The following is a 13,657-nucleotide window of genomic DNA, read 5'->3' as shown; positions in this document are numbered from 1 at the left end:
CATGCGAAAAAGGGTTGTGTAGATAGAAATGAAGACTTAGAAATTGAGGTACAACGATAAATGTAACAAAATGCAGATCGCATTCGTTGGCGCAAAAGATAAAAGCAACACCTCACTTCTTCTATGTTCAAAATAGAAGTAAAACATGTTCTACTGTAACACACACAGACATACATATACCCACACACCCCACACGCGCGCACACATACACACATACCCACACCCCCCCCCCCCACACACACACCCCACACGCACAAACACACACACACATAAAAAAACACACACCACACGCACACACACATACACACATAAAAAAAACACACACAAAAAAAAACACACACATCACACGCACATACAGACACACACACGCCGTGACACACACACACACCCCACACCCACACACATATTATTAGGAAACTATTACCACTCAAATATGTATGAAACTGCCCATAAGTACCTGAAGACAGAAAAATAATAGAAACTTGGGCAACTTAATGATTAGTTTTCAACCTGTTAAATAGTAAGCCACATGTAAGCACAAGCATGAGTCAAGCATCAGCTACATCATATATAACTGCTTAATTGTTCCTCAGCAAAATGACCATTCTCCCTCTTCGATGCGAGTACCCAAAAATCAAGGTGATGCTACAGAAACTACCATGTGGTTCAAGGGTGAAAATTATAGACACCGCTATTAGCAGGAAGGAAATCAAAATGACTAAGCACACTTACGTCAGGGTTCAAAACTACAATATTTTATAGTAGTCGCTGGCAACCAATTGAAGAATTGGTTAGCAGATCATAGCCACCCAAGGCATTTATCATATTTAATCAATCCTCCACTCATTTTCTCTCACTATATCCCCTCTAGTAAAGTAAATTAATCCAAGACCACTCTTGTTAATGAGATATATTTAAAGGAAAAAAAGAAGAGGGACAATGCACTCTATCTTGTCCTGTTATTGCTTTCGTTTTAATAAATACACTTTCATATCTGGTAAACAAAAATGAGAATACACATATATGCAAACACCAAAAAATGTTACAAGAGACATAAATAGACAACAAAAACACACAATGCCCGTAATGAACATAAAATGTGGCAAAACTAAGGTGACATCCTGCACGAGAAAAAGAGTTGTGTAGATAGAAATGAAGTCTTAGAAACTGAAGTACAACGACAAATGTAACAAAATGCAGATTGCATTCGTTGGCGCAGAAGATAAATGCAACACCTCACTTCTTCTATGTTCAAAATGGAAGTAAAACATGTTATACCGTGACACACACACAAACATATACCCACACTCTCCTCCCCCCCCCCCCATACACACCCCACACGCGCGCGCACACACACACACATACCCACACCCCTCCCCCCACACACAGCCCACACGCACACACACACATACACACACCAAAAAAAAACATGCACACACACACACACCGTGACACGCACACACACCCCACACCCTCACCCACACACACATTACTAGAAAACTGTTACCACTCAAATATGTATGAAACTGCCCATAAGTACCTGAGGCAGAAAAATAATAGAAACTTGGGCAGGTGAATGATTAGTTGTCAACCTAATAAACAGTAAGCCACATGTAAGCACAAGCATGAGTCAAGTATCAGCTACATCATATATAACTGATTAATTGTTCCTGAGCAAAAGGACCATTATCCCTCTTCCATGCGAGTTTTCAAAAATCAAGGTGATGCTACAGAAACTAACATGTGATTCATGGGTGAAAATTATAGACACCACTATTAACAGGAAGAAAATCAAAATGACTAAGCACACTAACGTGAGGGCTCAAAACTACAACATTTTATAGTAGTCGCTGGCAACCAATTCAAGAATTGGTTAGCAAATCATAACCACCCAAGGCATTTATCATATTTCATCAATCCTCCACTCATTTTCTCTCACTATATCCCTTCTAGTAAAGTAAATCAATCCAAGACCACTCTTGCTAACGAGATATATTTAAAGGAAAAAAAGAAGAGGGACAATGCACTCTATCCTGTCCTGTTATTGCTCTCGTTTCAATAAATACACTTTCATATCAGGTAAATAAAAATGAGAATACACATCTATGCAAACACTAAAAAATATTACAAAGGATATAAATAGACCACAAAGACACACAATGCCCGTAATGAACATAAAATGTGGCAAAACTAAGGTGACATCCTATACGAGAAAAAGGAATGTGTAGATAGAAATGAAGACTTAGAAATTGAAGTACAACAACAAATGTAAGAAAACGCAGATGGCATTCGTTGGCGCAGAAGATTAAAACAACACCTCACTTCTTCTATGTTTAAAATGAAAGTAAAACATGTTATACCGTGACACACGCACACACACACACACATGCAAAAAAAAAATAGACGCACAGACAAGGAAATGGAAAAGCCAAAACAAGGAGGGGCATTATTCAACAAAACTTCTCAAGTTTGTGGTCGATAAAATTGAAAAAGTAATGCAGTAGCTCATTAGAACATATAAAAATATATTTATTGACATCATGATCTCAACTGAAACCTACTACACTAGATCATGATTTTTAGAGAGGTTGATCCAGAAATTGGATAATATTAATGACAAATCATTACTCTAATATAATTACATATATAAAACACACTGAAAAATACTGCAACCTTCTTTACTCCAATAATAGCATTGGGTTCAATAGAGCAGCAATAGTTAAGCTCTTCTTGATGCCCACAAGCAGGCTTCCCCCAAAGCATCGAATAGCAACCAACAAGTAAAACAACTTTACTCAATAAAATTTCAAAGCATTACAGCAATATTTCAACTAATAGGATCGGTCACATGTCGGAATCACATATAGCATACTCAGTAAATATCAGAATTCTTACAACCAGAAGAACAAAGCAATTAAAAATAATATATTACATCAAACTGAAAAGAGCAAATGCACCAAACTAATGCATTGTCCACTAAGCTAAAGTGGTTTTCATCAAGAAGCTCATCAACCACCAGATTAAAGATTGAATAAGGCACACTTAGCAGCAGTTTAGAGAAACCTTAAAAGCACATGACATATCACCCACTATAGAAGCTAGTCCTCTTCATGGCGATATTTCCTGCTCTTCTTCTCAGACCGCTTCTTGCCCCTTACCCACTCACGAATCATCTGAAGCACTGACGTCGGAATCATAATCTGAATATGTCTTCCTGCTTCTCCTTTTATGCCGCATATCAGCAGAATCATCAGAAGAATCATCATCTGAATGATGGTGAATTCTCCTCCTCCTCCTCTCCTTCCTACTCTTCCTCTTTTTCTGCTTGCGCTTCAATTCTTGCAATTTATACTTGCAATTTACCTAATTCAAAAAAATTCTTTCAATTCCTTGAAAAGAAAAATACAAAAGAAATATAAAAGTACCTTTAAGACATTCCAATTACCCATACTGGTCAAAAGCAACCAGAGATTATAAAGTAAACCAAAATTCAAAATGAAGTGTACCTTCAAGGTATACATAGCATTTATGTAGTCCAAGGCGAAATGAAGTGTAAAGTGCATACTGCTATAGTGCAAGAGGGCCAAATCAGGTAATAATTAGCAGAATACAGACCAGCAGCCATACCATACATGAATTGAAGCCCGTGGGCCAATCTTGTGTTCTTGGTTTAAATTAATTCCCTTGATTCTGCACTGCGTTTTTTGCCAGCATCATTGGTTTTGAAGCTACATTCGCTCTCACTGTCCTCTCTCACTCTCTCTCTCTCTCTCTCTCTCTCTCTCTCTCTCTCTGACACAGACAGGCACACTGAAAGACTCATGCATGATCAAAACCATCCACATTTTCATTTTACATGACATCCGAAAGCACAAAAAGCTGGATCTTTTTCTCTGTTTCTTGAAATGGGTTAGTCCCAATTTTGCAGAATCTTAACCAGAACTCCAGTTTTTGGATCTTTTTAGCATTAATCTTGAAATGGGTCTCTGCTGAAACTTGATTGTAGCCGCTCTTCATTTCGTCCTGTTTCTACTTTCCAACAAAAGCAGAGGGCTTCTGCTAAAATTCGGGAAGATTTAAAGGAAAAAGTTTTACTGGGTTTTTTAGAAAACACCGGAAAGTTGAAAGTTTGCGGTTTAGTATTTGAATGTGGTGATGACGAACAAAAACAAGAAGAAGGTGGTTATAAACAAGGAAGAAGCTGCCGAAAACTGGTGCTTTGTTTGCAAAGACGGCGGTGATATTCGGATATGTGATTATAAGTGCGTTTTCCTTTTTCTTTATTTATGTGTCTTTTTTTCCAAATTTATCTGCCATTAAAGTCAGAGGTTGTGTTGAATGTGAAACGTAGTGCTGTGATCGAGATGTGGAGAACAGGGTCTCCGGACCCAACATTTTTTGCGTTCTGACGTAGGAGAAAGAAAGAGACAGGCTTTTGCCTATTTTGGAGGCAAAAGTCTTCTGCTCTTGTTGGTTGTGGTCCTTATATTAATTAGGATTTTCCTTTGTATTTTCTTGGGCTTTTCTTTCTTTTTTTTTTTTTCTTTTTCTTTCCCTGGAAGAAAATGCTGCCATGCCTCTGAAAGCCAACTTCTGTCCGGCCCTTTTGACAGAATTAATGATGTTGACAAACTTAACTATGGTCTATGGATGCAATTCCAGCTTTAGAAATTGAACGTGAATGGAATAATAGTGAACTGCATGGCAGTTTACAAGGTTAATAGTTTGAGTAAAGACCACAAAGTTAGTACTGCTTGATGAGTTTTACACCTATTAAGGATGGAACATGCAAGGGCTGAACTGAAGAACCAAGTCTCAGAATGCTGATTTTAACAGCCAATTAATGTGCTTGACTGTGGGATTTTGATCACATGACAGCAAGATGTTGGGGCATGAGTGTACTCCATTGTACCATGAAAGTTTCCTGTGATGTTCACCTAGAATCATAGCCCAAGTGGGTCTTGTTGTGATAACGCTAAGTTTATGTTGCGCGACTTCATACATGCTTCAATAGTTGGAACCCTGTAATAAATGCAGGAAATAGGGATGTGGGCCTAGAGCTGAACATGGTTTAGTTTGAATTACCTATCTGTGAAGATCAGAAGAATTTTGATACTAATATTAGAAAGTCACCGGATGGTGTAGCTGATGCTTCATATCTATAACATTTTATGGAGCATCTACATTTACATGCACATTACATGTCTAACACAGTTGTGTCAATTATTGTGTGCATATATCATGAAAGAAAGTACTTGTAGATGTTTGTCTTCGTGTCCACAGACAATATGTTTCCAGAAATCTATTTCTCCATTCATTTGTATGAAGTGCTTTAAATGGCAACAGAATTGTTCTTTTGGCATTTTCTTTGTGCTACCGATGTATGACTAAACAATGCTGATTTTTTTCGCCAGGCAATGTCTAAAATCTTATCATCCTCACTGTGTGCGGAAGGACGACTCATTCTTAAACAGTGAAAACTACTGGGCTTGTGGTAAGTCAACATCCATCACTTGCACCCACACCCCTCATGCAGAAAGAACCCAGTGCAGAAGGTGATATGCACGCATGATGACTCATCTGTCTGAATATGATATCTAGTAATTCTTGCCATTGGCCTTTGACGTAGAAAACATAGGGCTAATCAAGCACTTTTTATTTTTTTTCTAGGATTAAAGTTCATGAAATATTTGTGACATTCAAGATACACATGCCTTTCTTCTTATTTTCTGGCTATATCAAGGTGAGTAGACTTTGGGGAATTTTGGATATTAAATTATGTCTAAAAAGATGTGAAACCTTTCATGTAGTTCAACTGAGCCTTTACACTTTGTAGTCAAAGCCAAAAAATAGAAATAGTTGACCTGTATTCTGCTGACCAATAAGTCGTTAAAAATAACACTTTTTTTCACCGAACACCTCAATGTCGCTCAACAACCATGTTTGATAACCTATTTTGTGGAGAATGACTAATAAGCTACTAAACAATGTACAACTGAACAGCAATTTCAGAATCTTTGGTTGCATCTAATTTGGTTTGCTGAAAACTATATTCTTTTATTATTTTCTGAATATATTTTCCATTAAGCTTCTAAATATGCAGTACTGATGTCCTATGTTGCATGGAGATGGACATAGTAACATGTGCACTACTTCATATAGGAACAAAAGATGTCCATAAAATACAGGACACAACTAGACTACAGTATGTTGTTTTTAGAAAAAGGATTTTGAGAACTTGTCCAATTCAGCAATTTATTATTACCATCCTAATGAAAGAAAACATATAAAAAGTAATTGATGTGTAACAAATGTGTGGTAAATTATATCTTTAAAGTGAATATAGCATAACAATAAAATGAATTAGATAAATCATCAACAAATAATAATATATACTCCGAGAATGTCAGACATGTGTATCAGCTATTTAATATTCTATTAATACATCAAACGTATCTTTGTATTCACGGAGTTGTTTGCGATCGACATGAGGGTCTCTCATTGTCGGACTAGGACATGGGTACAGCACAAGTTTTAAATGTCTGTGCTTTATAACAGATCTGTGTTATGGGTGCACGCACATATGCTATGATACAAACATCATTTATGCCATCTCAATCTTCAAAAGATCAGGCTGCCAATTTTGTTATACTCTATATCTTTCATGTAGCATAACTGGTCAAATATTTTATTACATCATTCACTTCACAAATCATATTCTCACGCATAACATAATGTGTGTGTAAATAAATTTTTCAGCTTGGCATACTTGCTTCCTTTGCCGTAGATCTTCCTATCTTCATTGTTACACTTGTAAAAATGCTGTATGCCGTCGCTGCCTTCCTGCTGCTGATTTTTTGCAAGTTAAAGGTGAACGTGGATTCTGCAAATCCTGCCTAAAGCTTGTGTTACTCATCGAAGAAAACAAGGATCATGACTCAGATGGGGTATGATTACTATAGGCAGTAAACTGAAAATGAATCTCTTGTTCACAATGTGAAAAAGTAATCTTTTGCCAAAACTGTGATCTTATGTCTTTTGTTCAGCTTACTTGACAGCCAACGAGGTAGGATTTAGTGTAAAACCATTTCTGGAGCCACTTCCAAATTTGTGTATAACTCAGTGTCTTCACTGTACTTTGTGGATCATAGAGGAGGAAATTTTGATAGAATAACAAATTGCATGGTGAGATCCACATTTTTCCAACTAACGTGATGGGGATGTTCTAGATAGGTATAAAGGTGTATTCTGTAATCCGTGAACTTTAGCCTCCGGTTTCATTGGACAAGCCAACTAGTTGATCCCTAGAGGATGGATAATATCTTGTCTTGTAGTCTTAAGGACAACAGTTTAATTGGATTGGCAAGTGTAGTGGTACTTCTATTCCAGATTCCTACCTGTAAAGTTTTGGACCAGAACTTGAGGCATCTGGTCTTGTATGATAATAGTTTTCTAATCTCATCCACATAGACAAACTGGACTAGACAGATTGATTTTCTTGTGACCACCAATTCTGGCTCTATGCAGCCTGGTTTAGATCTCACCCGCCATTATGTGTTGAAAGTTAAAACGTTACAGTAAAAAGAGCTCAACTGAGCCAAACCTTACCTTCTGTGATGTCAACTTATTGCAGTTATACACATGTACAAAATAGCGTGATGACTTGCTAGGAATGAGTAGATATATGGAACCTGAACATGGACAACACTTCCCTTCAGACTATTATCCTTCAAGTCAATTTTTGTTGTCTTTTGTCAGTTATGCAGGGACTAGGATTGGCTCTTTGAACCACCTAACCCTGAAAATAAAGAATGTGCTATACATAACAGCAAGATTTGCCCTTCTACTCAATGAATGGCCAATGTTAACAAATATAATTTTGTAGTTTCTAATTTCTCAATTTCCTTCAATCTATAATTTCTTTATCCTTATTGATTTACATAATGTGGTTATATCTGTAGCTTCCTACAAGATTAATGAGGCTGAGAAAGCATAGTGTAGAGGCATCTAAATTAATTCACATCCATTGTTTACATGTTTATAGCTTCACTTTCTGTTACTTGGAATTCAGATTTTATGGTTGCTATACACCTGAAGCAGGTATTCCTACTACATAAAAATCCTTTCCATGCGACTTAATACAATGTCAATAGCTGTGCAAATAAAGAAGTAAATTTAACCCCTCTCCCATCAACTGAGTCTTCTTTATAAATTTATTTGACTCCATGTGAAAACCTCATTTTGGTTTTTTTACTCTTTAACTTCTGCTAAGTTAGTCAATTTAATTAGACAAATTGTTCCTCAGCGCCTTGTTGTCTGCTTCTCTTTGCTTTTTGTTTGCGTCAAGGAAATGAGGCGCTGACCTGAATGTTTGAGTTCTTTCCAGGAAAGGGTGGATTTTACGGATCATGAGACATATGAGGGTTTATTCATGGAATATTATATGACCATAAAAAGAGAGGGAGGATTTGAGTCACGGGATATCTATGCTGCCCAAGACTTGGTTAAGATGAAAGAGAAACATCAATCCGGTTCTGGTTCCGAAGAATTTGATGGAAAAGAAGAAGAAGAAGAGCAGGTATCTGATTCTGATGATCTGGACTATAAGAGGAGATGCAGGAGAAAGTCTAAGGGAAAGAGATACCAGAGAAAGAAGTCTGTAGTGCAAACCCCTGCAAAGTCAACTAGAAACTACTTTATTGGGTGGGCATCAAGACCCCTTATTGAGTTTCTTGCTTCAATTGGTAAAAGCACTAGTGAGGAAATGTCGCAGCGTGATGTGACTTGCATTGTAAATGAGTATGTTAAAGAAAATAAATTATTTCATCCCGAGAAAAAGAAGATGATAACATGTGATGCACGACTACAACCTCTTTTCAAGAGAAAAATAATAAGTAAACATAGAGTATATGACCTTCTGGAGGCCCATTTTGCTGAGAACCATGATGAATCAGAGGACAGCGATCCGGAGTATGATTCAGAAGACAGTAATGGAGGCAAACCAAATGAATGTAAAAAGCAAAAGAGGCTGGATATGGGGGAAAAGTCCAAGAAACAAGAGCTGGAAAATAATGTTCCTAAAAGTTGTTTTGCATCTGTTGTAGTTGAAAATGTCAAACTTGTTTACTTGAAGAGAAGCTTGCTACATGAACTACTTAAGGAACCTGAATCATTTGAAGAAAAGGTGATTGGATGCTTTGTTCGAGTCAAATCTGATCCATATGATTATCTTTCAAGAAACTCATATCAGCTCATGCAAGTAAAAGGTTAGTCTTGAAATACATTTGATGAATCAATTATCTCTGGTAGATATTGCTCCTTTATTCTACATCACACCTGCTCATGTGGCTCTAGTTTATTGATTTTAAGACCTAGATTAAGGATCTTTCAAGTAAGGGAAGTTTGGTTTCTTGTCGAGATAAGCTTGAACGTCTTAAGTTGTGTTGCTCAAATTGTGTGGAAGAGTATTAGGTTACATTCACCCACATCGGGCAAGAACTCTTAACTTTTAGAAGCCATTCTAATCTGAACCCCGTAGGCTTTCATGAAGCATGTATGGATCTCATTCCTCTTTGGCATTTCATCTGCAAAGGAACTGAATATAATTGATAGTGTTCCATCACTCTGCTACACCAGTTTCACTGTCGGACTTGGAACATTTAATGGGTGGATGACCCTGAGAGTCAACCATATCATTTCACCGGATCACGTGGATCCTTGGTTATCAACTTCTTTTCACAATTTACTGACCTCTTTTTTACTTTTGCTGTTAATTTGTACTTTCAGGTGTTAAAACAGTTCAGAACGGTGAAAACAATACAGAAATTATCCTTCTATTTTCATCTGTGCCTAAAGAAATCCACATGAATTTGCTTTCAGATGATGATTTCTCTGAGGTAATTAAGTTGGTGTGGAAAAAACCTTTTCTTCCCCCAGTTGTTGCAAGTTGCTGACAGTGTAAAGGATGAAACATCTAATCTGCCTTTTGCAGGATGAATGTTCGGATTTGAGACAAAAAGTGGCTGCTGGTTTGCTCGAGAGGCCTACTGTGGTGAGTGCTACTGACTTCAGCACGCAGATCTACTGCCATTTCACTTATAGATTGTTGGATATTTTATCATATTATTCTAAATGCAAGACTCAGGAGGCACTTTAGAATCTTCAAGTATGTGCAATTCTTCGAGGCCAATCAACTAAAGAGTCTGCCTGTAGATTATTGGGAACACATCATGGCTTCTCCCTTTGCCTCTTTTAAGTTTCAGTTCTTCCTTATATCAAAGTGAACACAAAAGTTGATGTATAAACGTAATATGGCATTTTATTTGATGCTCTATTGTTGAGGTGGGAATTTTCGAGACCAATAACCTTGTTCTCTTCTTTTACAGGGGGAACTTGAACAGAAGGCCAAAATTCTTCACAAGGATATAACTATGCATGTATGCTTATGCCTTTATCTCGCTTTCTGAGTTCTGTGATTCTACCTTGCTTTATTGGGTGTGTACTATGGGATTTCAACTTTCATAAGTATGGTATTCCCAAAATCTGGGAAAGTAAAACTCACCATGTTTTCTACTGATATAATTGCTTGGATGTCTGAATAACGGTTGAAACATTTAACTAGTCCCATCCATTTTCGGCCTCAAATAAATAAGTTTGCACTTCTGTAATTCCCTATCACATTTTATCTTCTAGAATGGTAATTCCACTTCTGGATATCTATGCCATAAGTTGCCATATATCGTATTCTAAAAAGAAGTACCCAATGGTTGCAGCAGATTCAGTGGTACATTGTTTTTATTTCCTTGATTCTCCGGCATGTGTTATTAACTGCCAAGCTTCTCCATCACAACAGGTTAACAGGAACATCTAGCCTCAAATGATGTGTGCTTAAAAAATTTATTACTGGGTATCGGCTGCAGAGCAGATAAATTTCCTTATTTGAATAGGCCATATCATGTTAATAATCTTGTCCTCTCCAATACTTAAGTTTCAATTGATAGAAAGAATTATTACTTTGTCAAAACTGCATTAAAGCATCTCATTACTCATTCTTTAATGTGATCTAATTGAACTTATGCAGCGGATCAGGAAAGAGCTGGCCTTGTTGCAAAACCTAATTGATCGAGCCAATGAGAAAGGATGGAGACGCGAATATCCTTTATGAGTAACTACATTATGGCACACTAGGTTACATTCATTTCATTACTATCATGCAATAGGTTTTCACATTCATTTACTACATCCGCTCTACTGCTGAAAAGTGCATATTGCTGAAGTAAGTTACTAGTTTTAATAAACTGGACCTGGACTCCTAGTTTAAAAAGATAAAGAGGATAATAAATTTGAACAAAATTTGAATGAAGTGACACCCCATGAAATCTCAAGCTAGATTTTTTACCTGCAAATAGTAGTAAAGTGAATTCACGCTACGACTGAAGAGTTTTCTTTTTATAGTTAATAGAATTAAAACCTGCATATTAATGCTGATGGATATGTGATATTTTGACTACCAGTTTCTACACTGTAAACAAGTCATTCCCAAATGAATATACTTTTTCAATATTTTCCTCCTTAAGAGTTGGTTCTGCATTCTTAGAAATCACATGCAACCAGTTTTTTGGTTAGTGAACGTGAGATGAACTTTCTGGTCTGTGGACTTAACTTATATTGTTCGTACACTGTTTGAGTATTTGGAGAAGAAAAAGAAACTACAAACTCCGTCAGAACAACTACGGTTGCTTGAGAATGTTCCTACAGTAATTCCAGACTTATCTGAGCTTGATTCAAATGCTGAAGACATTATGAACGACATGAAGACGGATGAAAACGCTCCTAAATCAATCCTCCAATGTAATTCTACTATTCCGAGTGATAGATTGCAGAACAACAGAACAACAGGTGTGCGCGATGAGGCTCCATTTAATTGCTTGTGCTTTTCTGTATTTGCCTATTTTGAATTGGTTCTTCTGCTCCTAGTATTATGAGTAGAAGTAACTGTGATAGTCCTGGTGTTATGATGCTGTTCATACCTCTAACTAATGCCCACAATGCTGAATCGCCTGATGAGATAAGTCAAACTGTGAGTTTCAAATCTTACCTGTGGGACTAGTTTCTTGGAAATTGACCATGGTAGGATGAAGTTTACCTGCCAATGTGCAGGCTAACCAAACTATTAAGACTTTCAACGAAATTATGTGTACTTAAGTTGATATTCATATACCATGGCAACAGGGACGTGGATGGATACTTGATGGGAATTTGCATTGCTAGGCATTCATCAAGGATTTAGTTTTTGTTAACTAATCGAGGAGAACAGTAATGTTTCTGGAGATAGAGGCGAGCCTTGTTAGAGGAACATGTTTATTGCCATCATGTGTCATGCAAGTAAATAACGTAGATACTAATTATGTTGCATGTGATATGTTGATTAGTACTCAGTTTGCCGTCTTCTCTAAACTCCATGATAAGTTGCCACAATGTCATGTATTTTATCTTTGCCCGTTCAACTATTCTAAAAAATGCATCACTTCTCTAATATTTCATGTAAACAGAAGAGAAGGCTAAGGCTCATCATGGTCATGCATCTCATCCAGAACGAAAGCAACCCCTTCCTGTTTCTGAAAGATCGGCCTCGACACAACTTCTACACGGTGGCGCACCAAACTCTGAGCTCAAGCATGGCAATCTTACCCACCGAGACCTTGTGCAACTTACTTCTGAAGAAAAAACAAACAAATCAGAAGCTGAACAGTCTTCCCTGAAGTCTCAGGACATGCACAATGAGAAGGCAACAAGAAAGACAGGCCAAGGTGCTTCAAAGACTGAGGTGATTGAATTGCTCAGCGACAACGACAATGCCAACAGCAGTAAGGTTACCTCTGTTCTAGATAATCAAGAAACCAACGACCCGGAAAGACAAAAATGGTGCATTCAAGGACCCTGTGGCGAACAGGACAAGTGTACTCTGTCAGTGCTGAAACGTTGGAGCGAGACCAGCTCATATGCGTCCAAGTTCAAAGTCTGGAAGGAAGATGAGAGTGAAGAGGACGCAGTTTGGTTGCCGGAAGCTATTAACTCCGCGTCATGTTCCCAGAAAAACAGTGCAAAGCAGGAAGCTGAAAACTAGTGCATTTTTGTACCTAAAGAACTACATCCCTTTAGTTTTAGAGGCCTAAAAACATCATGGATGAAACAGCAGTGTTCATAGTATCTTTGCCTGGGTGCAGTTTTTGTATATAGCAACCTGTTTTGCAGCTAAGGTATAGAAGGGGAATCAGTGCTTTCAGAACATATATCCCTTTTGTTTGTTACTTATGATCTGAGGTTGCCTTTCGTAGAATAATAATGTGCTGACAAGCTATGTAATACGAATAAATTATTTAAAATCTGTCATAATACTAACGAACAAAAATAGATTATGGGGTAAACTTTAAAATTGATAGTTTCATCTAAAATACAAGGCCCAATTGGACATCTAAATTGTTGCATTTTAGGTAACAATCAATTGATTGAATTTTTGTTTTCTTTTTTTTTTTTTAGAGAACCACCCGAAGATGAGGAGAGCTTTTCGAGTTCTCCGTCCCTTGTACATTAAACAAATCAAAATAAATGTACAAAGGGGAGTACTTCTCAGTTAAATGAATTGATTGAATTGTTA

At 37.2% G+C, this 13,657-nt stretch overlaps 1 protein-coding gene across 1 annotated transcript; it reads left to right on the top strand.

Moving 5' to 3' along the window:
- Window positions 1-3,627: 3,627 nt before the first annotated feature.
- Window positions 3,628-13,360, top strand: LOC105169067 (zinc ion binding / DNA binding protein). Its single transcript, XM_088884303.1, has 10 exons — window positions 3,628-4,262; window positions 5,415-5,494; window positions 6,760-6,947; window positions 8,387-9,266; window positions 9,787-9,896; window positions 9,992-10,051; window positions 10,386-10,436; window positions 11,081-11,152; window positions 11,679-11,898; window positions 12,552-13,360. Exons 1-10 carry the CDS (start codon window positions 4,156-4,158, stop codon window positions 13,124-13,126), a joined length of 2,343 nt encoding a protein of 780 aa, XP_088740429.1. The 5' UTR covers window positions 3,628-4,155; the 3' UTR covers window positions 13,127-13,360.
- The last annotated feature ends 297 nt before the right edge of the window (window positions 13,361-13,657 follow it).

This window comes from Sesamum indicum, linkage group LG8, assembly GCF_026168435.1.
Source record: "Sesamum indicum cultivar Baizhima isolate 11 linkage group LG8, ASM2616843v1, whole genome shotgun sequence".
NCBI classification, from domain to species: Eukaryota; Viridiplantae; Streptophyta; class Magnoliopsida; order Lamiales; family Pedaliaceae; genus Sesamum; species Sesamum indicum.
This window is presented reverse-complemented; position numbering and strand designations above follow the sequence as displayed.